Raw genomic sequence first — 16781 nt, 5'->3', positions numbered from 1 at the left:
TGCCTTTTTTTTAAAGTTTATCCTGACTTTTTTTATCTAAATTGTCATCCTGACTTTTTTTTTGCTCCAAACTCCTGTCCTGCCTATTTTTTTCAAATTTCATCCTAGCCCCCCCCCCCCCCCCCCCCTAAAAATCAAATGGTAGCTCCCTAACCTTGAAGTAAAACAAAATATTTAAGAAATAATCAAATTACAAAATAACACTTGATTTAAAGTTCGATTATTTTTTCTATGCGTTTAACCGATTCACAGACAGCAAACACTTGATTTAAAGTTTGATTATTTTTTTAACGTTTAACCAATTCACAATCAGCAAACATTACAATACTAATACTACTGCAAAAATAATGATAATAAAGCCAATAATCGAACAAATCGATAGAACCAGTATAAATCTGCGATGGCGTGCACTAGAAAAAAAAACTAGGTCAGACTATATTCCCTAAATTCTTTGTTTGAATGATAGATGAGTGTTTGTTGCTAAACGTCCAGTGGCAATTATTTCATGCATGTTCAGGACGAGAATTTAGAATTGAAACTTATTTTATACTTCAAACACATCATAGCAGTATATATTACTGCACATAAATATTAAGCATTCATTTTCATTTCGATCGTGTCAATCATTAGTATTCTTGCATTCACTTACATCAATCATTTGGATTCATTTTAAATTCGTTCATTCTTACTCACATAAAAATAAGATGTGGTATGATTGCCAATGAGACAACTCTTCACAAAAGACCAAATAACACAGAAATTAACAACTATAGGTCACCGTACAGCCTTCAACAATGAGCAAAGCCCATATCGCATAGTCAGCTATAAAAGGCCCCGAAATGAAATGCAAAAGAATTCAAACGGGAAAAACTAACGGCCTAATGTATGTACAAAATAATGAACGAAAAACAAATATGTTACACAGCAACAAACGACAACCACTGATTTACAGGCTCTGGACTGGGACAGGCACATACAGAATGTGGCGGGGTTAAACTCGTTTGAAGGCGCCAACCCTCGCCGGTAATAGGCATTAATTTACACTTCATACTAATGCAAGTCATCCCTTTTCAATACTTATCATCTAATCAGTAGTATTCATCTTTTTGATTTATCATAATCATACTGAACTGTTTTATGGATCAGATAACTAATACATACAGTTAAGTCACATACATTTATCATAATCCCAATGCACTATTTGATCAATGTTGGTTCACTAATACATACAGTTAGTCACATAAATCTTATCCACACATTAATCAACAGTCTACTACTGTAATTCGCTTTAGTCATAGCTTTTGAACTATGTACTTACATACATTTAAATGGTCCCACGAAGTCGAAACTTACAAATCATGGAGATTCATCTTTATTTTTAGAAAAACAACAACTATTATTCTAATTGAAACCAATAGTGGATATCAACCTTAACTGTTTCCTTGGCAACTGCAGCCATCATTATTCTTCCCAAAGTAAGACGACACACAACACATGACAGACACATTGCTGTAAAATTTCATAAAGAAAGCAATAATTTTCAAATTTTCTTATCTTTGTGATACTCGCTATTGTTGTACTGTTGTAATCTGATACAAACAGGCAATAGAAAAAAAGAAAAGAAAAGACCACATATTGCTCTCAACACACTTCACGGAAAACGCAAGATTAACATACAATACCAACAGTTCGAGGGACATCATTAGCGTAGAATTCATCTAAACATTTGTGGTATTTCTTTAACACACAGTTTTGTTTTAAGCTTAGAAGATAAAATTGCGCTTTTCAGCGATCAAGACAAGTCACGCGTGCATCAATCGACTACTTTATCAATGATTTTCATAGACGTAAGATGAAATGTTTTAAATTGAGACTTTGTCAATTAGATAGGATAAATGGAATTTACTATTTATAAATAAATGAAATAAACAAACTGTCAAGTACCGGTAGAGACATATCCGTGGTAACAGTATGCACTACTGTGACAGAATTCCCGGTGTACTAACACTCCCTTGATGTTGGGTCAGAGACATATCCCTGGTAACAGTATGCACTATTGTTACACAATTCCAGGTGTACTAACACTCCCTTGATGTTTGTTCAGAGACATATCTCTGGTTACAGTATACACTAGTGTTACATAATTCCCGACGTACTAACACTCCATTGATGTTAGGTCAGAGACATATCTCTGGTAACAGTATGCACTATTGTGACATAATTCCCGACGTACTAACACTCCCTTGATGTTGGGTCAGAGACATATGTCTGCTTACAGTATGCACTATTGTGACAGAATTCCTAATGTACTAACACTCCCTTGATGTTGGGTCAGAGACATATCTCTGGTAACAGTATGCAATATTTTGACAGAATTCCCGGTGTACTAACACTTCCTTGGTGTCGGGATGTGGACTGTCCTGTGGTGGATTATATACAAGTAAGGGAGACATCTCCAATAATCCTAATTGAGAGTGTACTAAGATTCTACTTTATTCTCGCATCCTTTGAGGGGCATTTCGAACAACGGAGGAATTGCCTTGCATATAAATTAAACAAGATCTATATTTGTTGCTTACAATTCAACATTTAACATACATTATACAGAACAATCAATAGAATAGTTTTATTTGTTAATTATGGCGCCCACAATGAGCAGAGCAATTGCAAGTATAATTACACTGTACACATTATTATTATTGAGGGGCCTGGTGGGTTATTTTCGTTCTTCGTGATCGGCTAAGATCTGGAAAGCCACTCATATCTAATTAATTAACTTGGCTCTTCTAGACTTAATCAAAGTTAAGGTATTTAACAATTGTATTACCATATTATCAACCATCATTAAAGTAAAATGCAGTAAGACGCCCAGTCGTGTGTAGACTCGCTTGGTTCTAATCTTTGGTCGTTGAAATATTCTGAAGGAGGATTGTGTAAAATTTGTTTCCATTTTGGATAACTTATTTCTGGATTTGATTTTACGTTGCTGAAATCATACTCTTTATATCCACACAACTCTTGAACTTCAGCTGTGGTTGCAATACCAGAAAGTTTTTCTGGGAATACTATGTTTTTGGTTTGTTCATGCGGTGCACTTGATCCTTGAATATCAACAAGGATGTCTTGTGATGGCCAATGGGAAAGCATGGCAGTACTTTTGTACACAGCTTTTCTTTTCTCTAAATCGCTTTTATTAGCCCAGCAAGCTGGTGTCATACACACTAAAACCGTAAATCGCCAACGACCGGGATTTTTTCTACCCTGTACTGGCCTTGCATTGGCATGGATCAGTCTAGAATCCCACAGAACCATGCCATCTTTAGGAACGGCAACTCTTAATAGTTCACATCCTTTAGATTTAAACCACTCTAAATCATTCTCACGAATAGAAAAGAAATGCTCTTGAGCACTCTGTTCGGCAACTTTCTTATCATTGGCGTAAAAGTCATCTAGAAACTTGTGGGACTTTTTTAGAACACAGAATGTCCAATCATCTTCCTCAGCCGCCTCCAGGTAAACGCCTCCCTGATAAGCATGAAGTCCAAATTTCTCTGCACCTTGATCACAGTGGAGCCAATGTTGGCCCTCAACTACAAATTCCTCCTCTCCTTCCTCTGGTGGTCGTCCAATTGCCACCGTTTCAATACTTGATAATAATCTTTGTGTTTTCCATAACTCCTCATAAACTGGTTTCACAGCTAACCGAACCTTCCATGTTGTTTCTAAGTTTCCTGCATTATAAACCCGAATTAGGGAATTTAAAGATTTGGGCCACTCGCCTGGACCTCGGAATTGCTGTAGCCACGTTTTGTATTCTCCAATTCTTTCCTCGCACTCTTCCTCTGTCAAAACTTTCTCAATAACGACGAAACCGTTTTGAGCTAGCTCTGTTCTATGTCGATCAGTTATCATCTATAGAAATAGAAAGATAAAAGAAAAAAGAATCGGGTTAATGTCAAAATTGTTACAAATTGTATTAATTCACCACTTAAAATTGTCTATTTTGTTTTATTTGGGTTAATAGGTAATTTATAACGGTTTGTTTGCAATTCTAACAATGTGTATTTGCACGAGTCTTAAATGGATATGGTAACACTAAATATTTTCTATCGTGCTAAAAAAGATATTGATTGATTGGTGTTTAACGCCAATTTCAACACTATTGTGCTAAAAAAAAAAGAGATAATAAGTATATACAAATGATGGAGAACAGCAATAAAAACGTTGTTCCTTTGCTTTTGGGGTTTTTGGCTGTGCATATACTGATTTTTTGTCATTTATGGAAACCCCATTTCCTTTTTCTATCAAATGATACAGAACCCCATCGACAAACACTACCAAAGAGCAATAAAAGCTATGTTGCGGTCAACTATTAGACAAATGTCTCTATGATATACTAAACTCTGTATCTTTCATAGAAACTATCAATTATAATATGTCAGCAATACATAAACGAGAAAAGCAGTAGAAGGTTACTTAATAGAAAAATTATTAATATGCCACCTGACTGACTTGGGACAGTCACAAGAAATATGTATGTTGCTTGGTTAAGGTAGTTTTTAATCCTCTCCATTTTAATCACAATCAGTAAAATGTCAATAGATGGAATAAGGTACAATTACAGTAAGGACACAGATAGCCCTCTATAATACCTGTATAAATATACTATTTGAGCTAAATGATACTAAATGATGGGTTTTGAGGAATGATTACTGTAACTGAAAGCAATATCAAATTATATTCCTCCACAAACAACAACAGCAAACAGACAAACAAAGAAAATTGAAAAACGAAGAAAAAACGAACAAGAAAGATACCATTATTAAAACGAACATATTTTTTTATATTTTTTTTTAACAAAAATAGTATCTACATTTTTACTGGTTGGAGAATTTATGTTAGGATATAAACAAAAAAGAACGTTTATACGAATTTAATTGTAACAATTAGTCTTAACATTTGTATAAAGGAATTATTTTAATTGCCAAACTGAATAAATGGTGGTAGCGAATTTAATATCAAGTTCAGCCACAATGGTATCCAATAGGTTGTTTCATGTATAAGAAATTTATACTTGAATGATAAAAAAGTTTCAGTTGTTGATTTATAAAACAGGGATTGATCAGAGAACAAACAGTGGCGTAATAGTGGACTGAGTTGGGGACAATCTAGGAATCAGTCAGTGTCCTCCCCCCTCTTTTACACTAGGCTCTTATATTGATTTGTGTGAATTTTTATTTGTTTTTGTTTTTAAATGTTACCATTGTATTATAAATCATGTTTATTATTGTATATTTACCTCATGTTACACATATATGTGTCTGAGCGTTGCTTTACAATAAATAGTTAGTTAGTTAGTTAGTTAGCCACTGGTCAGTTAGAAACTATACGTTACGAAATATTCTAGAAAATAAATAATTGTCCTCAAAAATTATATGACGAAGAGAACTGAAGAAAATAAGAAACTAAAGTTTACCGTTCTTTCTGGGTTGTTCTGTTTTTGCCATTAAATAAGAAAATAGTCTTATATATAGACGTCTATCTTTTTATCGAACACAATTTATAGACAGATATTCAGATTGAACTTTAAACAGAGATAACTAAGTGACTATTACGTCCTCTTCCTTGTTTCCGTACATGTGTTTTCAAAATTTAAAACATTTATGTTATCTATATATTTTTATTATTTGACTGTCCTTTAATATAATTTAGATAATTGATTATAATTGTCTTAACGTTGTTTTTTTTCTTCTTCAACAAATTAGTGGAGAAATAGAATAACCACAGCCTGAGTAGAATCGAATGTATCAATTTATAAATAAACATTCGTCATTCTATAAATAAATACATGGTTCAATATATTTTATTTTTAAATTCAATTAAAAGTCATTCAGACATTCGTCATTCTTTATATATAAGTGTGCGTGTGAAAAGAGATTGTGTGAGGGAATTCAATGTTTGCTATACCAAGGTCCATTTTAAAACACTTTATGACGATATCATTGACCAATCAGAATAAAACTTTTTGCAGTGTTTTAGGAAATTATTTTACTTTATATCCGTGTATTATTTGCTATGAAGTTTAAATAGAGCAAATTTTTATATAAAGCCAATAATTATGTAGACTTTTGACCCAAAACTTTCTAGTGCTTAAAATACGCAAATAAAAGATCTGAAAATTATGCCAATGTTGTCGGTCTAACACACATCTTTATATAATGTGATGTTCAACTAATAGAATAAAAGACACATCGTAATAGGGTTTCAGAAACAACATGATGTACAAAAATACAAGTTCCTCAAATTTCAATAAATAGAGGGGGCGGGGAAATATTCGGATGGCACAAAATCATCTAACGCCAAACAAGAAAAAGTCCGACGAATGACGGACACTGATAACACGACATACTCCGTATATTGGTTTTAATGTAAAAACGCCCACCCTATTGTTACTTATTTATTATTCTCTCTTTGTATATAACTGTTAATAAAATTATTTCAATTAAGTTCTATTTTCTATTGGCGCCGGTCATTCACGTTTATTGGAGCACGGCTAAATTTCTTAAAAATAACAAATATTTGTTTCAGAAGGGTAGGGATTGTTAAAAAAAAATCAATACAACATGTATGTCCTTAAATAATTTATTGTTCCTGCATGTAATTGAAAACAATGGTCAGTGAAGTATAAAAAAAATGAAGAAAAACATGCCCCAATAGATGAACGGCCGTTCAGTGAGTAATATTTTCTTTACATTTCAGATATAATTATATCCTGTATAATAAAATGTTTTTTTTTTCAAAAATTTTATTTCTTTTCTGAATTATTTTTAGCAATGAAAACAAAAGATATGAGCGGTATGAATAGCGAGTTTTTATATTTCACAATGAAGAGCAGATACCTCATATTTAAATACCCTTTTCCCATGAAAAGGCAGGAAATTTACAGATTATGAGTTTTATTCCTTTAAACAAGTCTTATTTCGAAGGGAAATTCCGAAATAAGTTTATGCACGAACACGTCAAGTTAAACAGTTGTGTATCTTTCTATAAACATATCCCCCCCCCCCCCCCCAAAAAAAAAAATAATTAGTCTTATCATGGTGTTATAGTTCCAATTAAACCCAAACAAATCAGCTAGTCAATGAAGCCAAAATTTGACCGATCTGTCTACTTTCGGACATCAAAACATAATGTGATTGTTATACGAACGATTTTCGTCTACCCACAAATTCTTGATGATCTTTTAGGTATAATTACTTCCCCTTAAAACAGTCGATACCTATCCACCAGGTGGCCTATTGTTTACCTTGTTGCTACCTGACAGGTAAATAGGAAGTTTAATTGAGAAGCACGTGTGACAACTTGTACCGGCTTGGGTTGACATGATCTCACGATTAATTAAATAATTAAGTAGACGATTGAATCATTTGACAAGAGAACAGAAGCGTTCACGGTAGGTTTTGAATTTTTCTGATAAATATATATGCATGCCTTATTGTTTTCACTAACTGCATCATTACTAAGCATAATGTGAAACTGTTACTGAAATAGATGTAGAAAGAACTTTGTTTGAAGGGATAGTTTCTAATGAATAGATCACTGAATTGCGAAAAATATAGATAAATGTAGCATTTTTGTCATCAATTTGGCATTAGTGAGTGAATCGTACAGGGAAAGTTCTAACGCCTCAGTGTTTCATTTGCCGGTCCCATGGGGTTGAAGAGTGACTAACAAGTTTCTCTTAAATACTGCTTTATATAGATATAAGAAGATGTGGTATGAATGCCAATGAGACAACTCTCCATCCAAGCCACAATTTGTAAAAGTAATCCATTATTGTCTAGTTTTATTGCAGCACATCTTATATACATGTTAGCATGCTTCATTGCAAATCTTTATTGTCTGATGATGTATTATCTTGTCCACTCTGCATTGCCATATATATACACAAATGGTCGTCCGTTCAGCTGTCCAACTGTTGTCATTTGGTATATCGAGAAAATGATTGTGAAAATAAGTAACGATAGTATTGCGATAAATTAGTAAAAGATCTGGTATCGGATCGTGAAGGAAACCTTAAGCTTATTGAGAAAGACGCATGCATGGTCAATATATAACAAAAATATATTGTTTTTTTTTTTGAGAAATCGGGGGGGGGGGGGGGGGGGGGTGGGGGGTAAAACTGTCTGTTCAACGTTATTATCAGTATCTGCGAAAAATCAGAGTATAAACGTTCACCGTTTTCACAAAATATAAATAAACACATTTCAATGGCATTATAGTGTAGACAAAGATGATTTGTTTTTTATTAAATGTATTCATGACTAAATAAAATTGAGAATAGAAATGGGGAATGTGTCAAAGAGACAACAACCCGACCAAAGAGCAGAAAGCTGCCAAAGGCCACCAATGGGTCTTCAACATAGCAAGAAAATCCTGCACTCGGAGGCGGGCTTCAGCTGGCCCATAAACAAAAATGTGAACTAGTTCAGTAAAATGGACGTCATACTAAACTCAAAAACATATAAATGTTAAAAGTTAAAATCATACAAGATCCAACAAAGGCCAGATGCTCCTGGGACATGCGCAAAGATGCGGAGGGGTTAAACATGTTTAGTGAGATCTCAACCCTCCCCTATACCTCTAGTCAATGTAGAAAAAACAAACACAGCAATACACATAAAGTAGCATTCTCTGAACAATGTCGTTTTAAATTTAATGATTCAAATGGCTCTTTCTATTATTTTGTAGTAAATTTTGTAGGGGAAAATTGGAATATTTATATATTTGAAATTTATTTCGTGAAACATCTGGTACCTATTTTCGTGATCGTGGTAAGGATCTCTAAAGATCCGGTGTCGCTTTTGTTGCAAAATTAATTGCAAGTGTGCAAATAATTCTGTACTTATATGATAATTTATTGTAAATTTTTTGTGCAGCTAAAGACAAGACGTCCATGTCCTTTTCTAGTTCACTTATGTTGGGTTATAATGGTTCAGTGTCATTTGATCTGGGTTTTTTTTATAGTCCGTATTGCCTTAAAACAATTACTATCTGTCAGATCGTCCGTCAATATATTTATGCAGTATTACAAGTCAAGATTGTCCCATATAATATGAATCCTTTTTATGCACATTCTGTATATCTTTCAGGGGAATGTTCTTGTTAATTTCTATAACAAAAAATATGGGAAGATTGTGATAAAAATCTTTTTGGTTAAAAAAACTAACAAATTTTGAGAACAATATCTTTTAGTTAAAATTTCTATGGATGATCAAATAAAATATGCTATTCCGTATTGATTATGGTCTCATTTTAATGTGAAAATTGTAGGAAAATGTGGTTAAAACGTGGTTTTATTTAGAAAATAATAATTTATGATTTTCATCTTATGTGCTAACTTTCAGCAACAATTCACATGTACATGTAGGTGTATTATCGATATCAAAACTGATTCCCAGTGTCAAATTTTCGATGAAAAATGATATTAATAAAGTAAATCACACATTTTAAGAACTTCCCTCTGTTCTAGGATTTGAACGAAATTAAATAAGGCGTGTTCTGTTATCCTAAATTTGATTAGCGGTGTTCAATGCTCTAAATGAGCTTGTACAAAAAAGTCACAAAATTTGAGAATCCTCTTTTTGTGCTAGGAATATTTATCAAGAATTGAATCATATGTATAATTTGTCATTCCAAATTGATTCACAAACCGTCAATCTGCAGGCATAAAAAAACGTTGTCCGTTGACTGCCATCTTCGTTATGGCCGTCAATATGAATGAACAAAGGTATTTAAAACTGTATATGTATATTTTTTTTCCGTTCAAACGTAAAAAAATCAGCTTGGGTCGGATCCTCGGCTGCTTTAATCATACTCGAAAGATACAACGAGCCTCGGTTAGCCGTGGATTCGTGTTCAGTCAATTGTTCCTCAACCGCTATTTAGCCATTGCGTGCCACTGCAAATTTTAAACACAACAAATTTAATGCAGGAATATTTAGGGATAAGGGATGCCTCATACCTTATATACAGATGTCTTGTGTTAAAAAATCCATAAGCATCCTCATAAACTCGTCATTAAAGTGATTTTAATATCTTTCACTGATCTTTAAACAGCCACGATCTATCTTAATCTTTTATAGATGTATAGAACCTATTATGGGCATCGAATGTCATTGAAAAATCATTAGTTTTCAGATACTCTAACCCATAAAGAAACTACTAACTATTCCTATGCAAGTTGCAATAAGGAAATGACATACTTTGTTGAGAGCTGTATTATTCTGAAAGACTGGCCACTGGCCATAGAAAGTTGATTTTAGAGAATGCCGCGCTTCTTGCACCTTAAAGGTCCTATATGTAGATATCGTCCGAATTCAATTCTCGGTGGGGACTTCTTCATCGGTTATCTGTATACTTTCCGCGCAACAGTCGAAGAGATCGCATATTGTGTCCCATTTCTCTGAAGACAACGTGCAATTTTATAGATTGCTAATCGTGTTAAAGATTCTTGAAGTATTTTTTCACTTGATTTAAAAAAAAATCGCCATTTTATAATCATTTAATTGAGAATCACTAAACAATGCTAAATATTTCTTTACTATTTCAGATGAATCGACAAGGTCAACCAGCAGGGGGAGATAAGAGGCAGCAACAACTGGATCAGATATCAAAGGGGTTCAGACAGTTTCCACTTAGTCCATACATGTTATTAGCTTCTATGGCTTTCTGGACGTTGCTTACTTATGCTAGTTTCAAGGGCATTCAGTATTTTGGCGTCCATCGTCGATTGGATGATACTGACCTTGTTCCAAATTGCCCGGTCAAGTTTGGTGCAACCGTGGACGAAAACATTATAGTGGTAGAAAATTACACAGGTGGAGAATCAACGCCGTATGTAAAACGAATTGGGTCTCAAAAGTTTTCTGATTCATTTATCGGCGACGAAGCACCTGTAGAACTGAAAGAAATCCCGCCAATTGTAACGGCTGTGACGTCAGCAGACTTTTACAACCTCCAGAGAATTATAGAACAAACAGCTTCTATAGCGCCTAAGAAAAACATAAAGCTGAACTTGATAGTCTATGATCTTGGACTGTATTCAAAAGAAGCAGCACTGGTAAGCTAAACAATCTTTAAGGAAATGGAAAATTAATACGCATGCGCATATACAATGTATAATTGTTCGGTAACAGTAAATGAAACACATTTTTATTATTATACATACGTGACACATGGAACTAATCTAAAAAATCATTTAACATTTCGTTGCCTTAATATGAGTGAAAAAGAAACTCTCATTAAATACAAACGGAACAATATATAAAAATTATAAGATGGAACACATGGAACTAAAAACAGCATATTTAGGAAATTCATGATTGCATTAGGGAAACCAATGATGTACAGAGTAGTTCAAACATGGAGGCACTGGTAGCGTGTAGTTGGACTTCGTGGGTGTGAGTGCAATAATTTGAAATTGGCCTTCATCCGCTTAGCACGTGACATTCATGAGTAAAAGTAATGATTGTTGTCCGGCTAGGGGGCATGCCTTTCGCTTGACTGTTTGTTATTTTGTAGCTTGCACGATCAAAATCCGACTCTATGCGTCGATCTTGTACACAGCAATGCATGCCATATCTCAGTAACATGTTACTGACCTGATTATGTAATACTTGCCGCTAGACAATGAGCAGCATCAATTAATCAGTCTATATTGTAACAATTAAACAACAGACAAAATCTTGGTTTAGTAAATCTGCATTAGTCTTACACGTACGAATGTGAGTAAAATAGAGTAACCGACATAGTATATGTTTTCTATATAAATATGTTAAACTAATTTCATTTAATCTTATCATTTTTCCCCTTAAATTTCAGATAAAGAAACACTGTAATTGTGAATTCCGTACATTTGAATGGTCCGTTTACCCATACCACGTGTCTGACATGAATATAAGAGCATGGATGCCTATTATCTTACAGGTATGATTTTTTATTAGAAGCAAAGAAGACGATGTGAGGATGTTATGCTTGTTTATAGGTCTCATTTTCAAAATATGTCTCCACTTATTTTGTTTGTTATTTATGAAATCATTTATGAAGTTTCAATTGTCTTGTTGCGATGTTTCTTTTCAATTTTAAAGGTTGAAAATTTGTCATCCTTTTCCTGTTAATGAGAAATAATATTGTTCCAACAAAAGACATGGCATTTTCATAATTTCCAGAGTTAAGATAACTTTTTTTCTATAGTAAAAGAGCACAAGCAACGTACTTTGTGTTTTTTGGGAAAGATCTATAGTTTAAGATGACCACCACAATAGTTTATGATGCAGTTACATATTATTGGCTCAAAACGTGCGAAAAATTTATCATAAATGTGTGATTATAAAAAAAACAACAAAATAATAAACATAATGTATGAGTCTTCTTAAAGCTGTTTTCTACGAGGCGCGGATTTAGTCAAAATGATTGTATTTCAGGATGTCGAGAAATCGAATTAGGTAGGTCCTGAAATATTTCAGGATCTCTTAAAATACATGTACAATAATTTTGATTTAATCCGCGCCTCATACTTTCCAAGGAATAATGAATTAGCATAGTGTGAAGCTAACGACGATTGAAGGGATCTGAATGTGTCACCAGGTGTGACACTGACGAAGACTGACGTGCTCTGCATTTGTCACTAGGTGTGACACTGACGAAGACTGACGTGCTCTGCATGTGTCACTAGGTGTGAAACTGACAAAGACTGGCGTTCTCTGCATGTGTCACTAGGTGTCACACTGACGAAGACTGACGTGATCTGCATGTGTCACTAGGTGTGAAACTGACAAAGACTGACGTGCTCTGCATGTGTCACTAGGTGTCACACTGACGAAGACTGACGTGATCTGCATGTGTCACTAGATGAGACACTGACAAAGACTGACGTGATCTGCATGTGCCACTAGGTGTGACACTGACAACGACTGACGTGATCTGCATGTGTCGCTAGATGTGACACAAACGACGATTGATGTGCTCTGCATATGTCACTAGGTGTGACACTGACGAAGACTGACGAGATCTGCATGTGCCACTAGGTGTGACACTGACGAGGACTGACGTGATCTGCATGTGCCACTAAGTGTGACACTGACAACTGACGTGATCTGCATGTGTCGCTAGGTGTGACACTGACGCCGACGATTGAAGTGATCTGCATGTGCCACTAGGTGAATAACTGACGAAAACTGACGTGATCTGCATGTGTCGCTAGATGTGACACAAACGACGATTGACGTGCTCTGCATGTGTCAGTAGGTGTGACACTGACGAAGACTGACGTGCTCTGCATGTGCCACTAGGTGTGACACTAACGACGATTGACGTGATCTGCATGTGCCACTAGGTGTATCACTGACGAAAACTGACGTGATCTGCATGTATCACTACGTGTAACACTGACGAAGACTGACGTGATCCGCATCTGCCACTAGGTGTGACACTGACGAAGACTGACGTGCTCTGCATGTGCCACTAGGTGTGACACTAACGACGATTGACGTGATCTGCATGTGCCACTAGGTGTATCACTGACGAAGACTGACGTGATCCGCATCTGCCACTAGGTGTGACACTGACGAAGACTGACGTGCTCTGCATGTGCCACTAGGTGTGACACTGACGAAGACTCACGTGATCTGCATGTGTCAATAGGTGTGACACTGACGAAGACTGACGTGCTCTGCATTTGTCACTAGGTGTGACACTGACGACGACTGACGTGCTCTGCATTTGTCTCTAGGTGTGACACTGACGGAGACTGACGTGCTCTGCATGTGCCACTAGGTGTGACACTGACGGAGACTGACGTGCTCTGCATGTGCCACTAGGTGTGACACTGACGAAGACTGACGTGCTCTGCATGTGTCACTAGGTGTGACACTGACGAAGACTGACGTGCTCTGCATTTGTCTCTAGGTGTGACACTGACAGAGACTGACGTGCTCTGCATGTGCCACTAGGTGTGACACTGACGAAGACTGACGTGCTCTGCATGTTTCACTAGGTGTGACACTGACGGAGAACGACGTGCTCTGCATGTGCCACTAGGTGTGACACTGACGAAGACTGACGTGCTCTGCATTTGCCACTAGTTGTGACACTGACAAAGACTGACGTGATCTGCATATGTCACTAGCAAATGTTGGATGCTGTTAGGCGATACAATAGTAAGAATTCTGTATATTTTTGATAGATTTATCTATTATATAATAAATGCAATATTGTTTTTCTACTTTCAGATGATACTTGAAGAATTTGGTTCTGCAATGTGGATTGACCCGTCAGCTTCTATAAATAATGTTCAGGAATTGAACCAGTTTAAATACAGAGCTGATCGAAGTTTTTTCCTTTACGAATATCCGATTTTCACTGCAATAAACGCATACACAAACCCGAAAATGTTTAAACATCTGAACGAAAAGCGTTGTACGTTTGTTGACCTTGGAATGATGGATACTCGGGTCATGGTGTTATACCGGACAAAACAAACATGGTATGGAATTATGAAACCATGGTTAAAGTGTGCTCTTACAAAAGATTGTATTGCTCCCGATGGCGCGAGGAGGACCGAATGTTTCCATTACAAGCGTCCGAAATCGACAGGATGTCATTGGTATGAACAGTCCATCTTTAGTATTATTATAAATAGAGTATTTCAGTTTACTTATAATTCTGACAAATTCAAGGCACCACATGCTGTGCATTTTGATGATACTGAACTTGTATATTATTTTCCCGAACAGCCATGGACATACACACAAATATTTCTTATCTTCACGTTACCTCCTATGGTTCTTGTTACATTGTGGTACTTGAAAAAACGAAGAGATGCAAGCAAAAGAAATAAATTTTACAACCGATAGTGTTCAGAAAACAAACTTGTGTTCATAGACATTCCAAAAAGGCATCTACCATTCACTGAGACTATTGGCTCAGAGAAGCAATTTTTCTAAATACCAATACGAGCATAGCAATATACAGGGTACAATTATATCTGACGAAATCCATGAGCAATTGTCAAACCTAGACTCGAAAAATATCAGGTTTTTATACAATTTTGCTTACATGAAGCGCTCTATGACACAAAATTAAGCCTAGACATAGTCAAGATTACTCTTTTAAGGCCCATTCTTGTATCTTTCAATGTTACTTAAACATCTTGGAATATGAAAATTTTTGTCGAGAGTTTCAGATGAAAGTTCATCTAGAGAAACACTAGAAACGAGTCAAATGCAACATATTGACTTGATTTATTCAATAGCTGAAATGTTTCAACAATAAATCAGAGAATGTTTGCAAAATTTCCAAAAATATATGAGCAACTGAAGAAACATGAACAATTTACACATTGCCGTAATTTCTTCTCTATTAGATCCATACTAGGAAACTTAAAATTTGATACTGTAATATTTTTATATGCAATCTAAGAGAAAAAAAAACCTGAAAACTTCGTTAGTGTTGAATTGATAAAACCATGTCTGTCTTCTATATAAGATGCAACACCTTGTGCTTAACTTTATATCCCTTACCTATATATTGGATATTGACAGTATAGCTGTTAAAGCACTAACTGTTATTAATCTATCTTTACCCTGATTACATTGTACTTTCTTATTTAAAGAAACACGTTGATTGTTCAATTGATGGTGCATTTGTTACTCACTTTTCGTTACTTTATTCCTGTGTACTTTACTTCAGTTTTATTCCCATGTTAAGTTTTCATCACTGCATCTTGTTGAATAATTGTCCCGCAGCAACAAGTCACGCGGGAACGAGACTCGGGTGCTGGTTCCGATGTCGGTGTCGTTAAAAATATCGTTAAAGTTTACGGTGACTGTCATATTTCAAAGTGTGCAATTTATTCCTTTTTGTCTGTGAAAAATCTTCACTTTTGTTGTACTCATATAATACACATTCAGCCTTCATCAGAAGTGCTTTGCACATTCATTTGTGCAAGAAATTTCTACCATTACTTATCATTTTACGGCATAATATAAAATGATGGGCGTGATATTACTATTTATATTGTTTGTATTTTTATACATTTATATGTTTACTTGTTTGCACTGTAAGTTATTTTTGAAATAAATTGATATGAAACATATACATTGTTTATTCTTTCGATATCAGTTCACATACTACAGAAATGGTACATACATGTAGCAAGAATGCGCGCGCTGAAATGTCTCATCTGCTTTACAGACCATTGATTTTATGTTGAAAGTCTTACAAATAGAGGTTTAACTGCAAGAGTATCACATAAACTTAACAAAAGATCGATGAGGTCAAGGTCAGCTAAATCCTGTCAAACAGGCAGGCACATCTTACAATTATTGCATACACCAAATATAGTTTACCTATTGCTTATGGTAATTGAAAAACAGACCAAAACACGAAAATAAACATTGACCAAAGAAGCATTAAAATGAGGTCAAAGTAAGATGATACCTGCCATACATTTATATACACTGCTAATAGTATTTGAAAACACAAACCATAACAAAAAAACTAGACACTGAACACTGAGCCATGGAAATGAGTCCAAGGTCAGAGTGATACCTACCAGACAGGCATGTGCACCTTGCAATCATTCCATATACCAAAATAGATGACCCGCTCGTTAATAGTACAATGTACTTGAAAAAAACCAAGACCAAAAACACAAAAACTTAACATTGACCATTTCAATGACCCATACAATGAGGTCAAAGTCAGACGAAACCTGCCAG

The 16781-nt window shown here is 35.2% G+C and overlaps 1 protein-coding gene across 1 annotated transcript; it reads left to right on the top strand.

The window, feature by feature from the left end:
• Window positions 1–7322: 7322 nt before the first annotated feature.
• Window positions 7323–16156, top strand: LOC127719437 (uncharacterized). The gene is made up of 4 exons (XM_052225533.1): window positions 7323–7453; window positions 10613–11122; window positions 11884–11988; window positions 14292–16156. Exons 2-4 carry the CDS (start codon window positions 10613–10615, stop codon window positions 14913–14915), a joined length of 1239 nt encoding a protein of 412 aa, XP_052081493.1. The 5' UTR covers window positions 7323–7453; the 3' UTR covers window positions 14916–16156.
• The last annotated feature ends 625 nt before the right edge of the window (window positions 16157–16781 follow it).

The sequence above is a fragment of the Mytilus californianus genome, unplaced genomic scaffold (genome assembly GCF_021869535.1).
Source record: "Mytilus californianus isolate M0D057914Y unplaced genomic scaffold, xbMytCali1.0.p SCAF_11, whole genome shotgun sequence".
In the NCBI taxonomy this organism is placed as follows: domain Eukaryota; kingdom Metazoa; phylum Mollusca; class Bivalvia; order Mytilida; family Mytilidae; genus Mytilus; species Mytilus californianus.
This window is presented reverse-complemented; position numbering and strand designations above follow the sequence as displayed.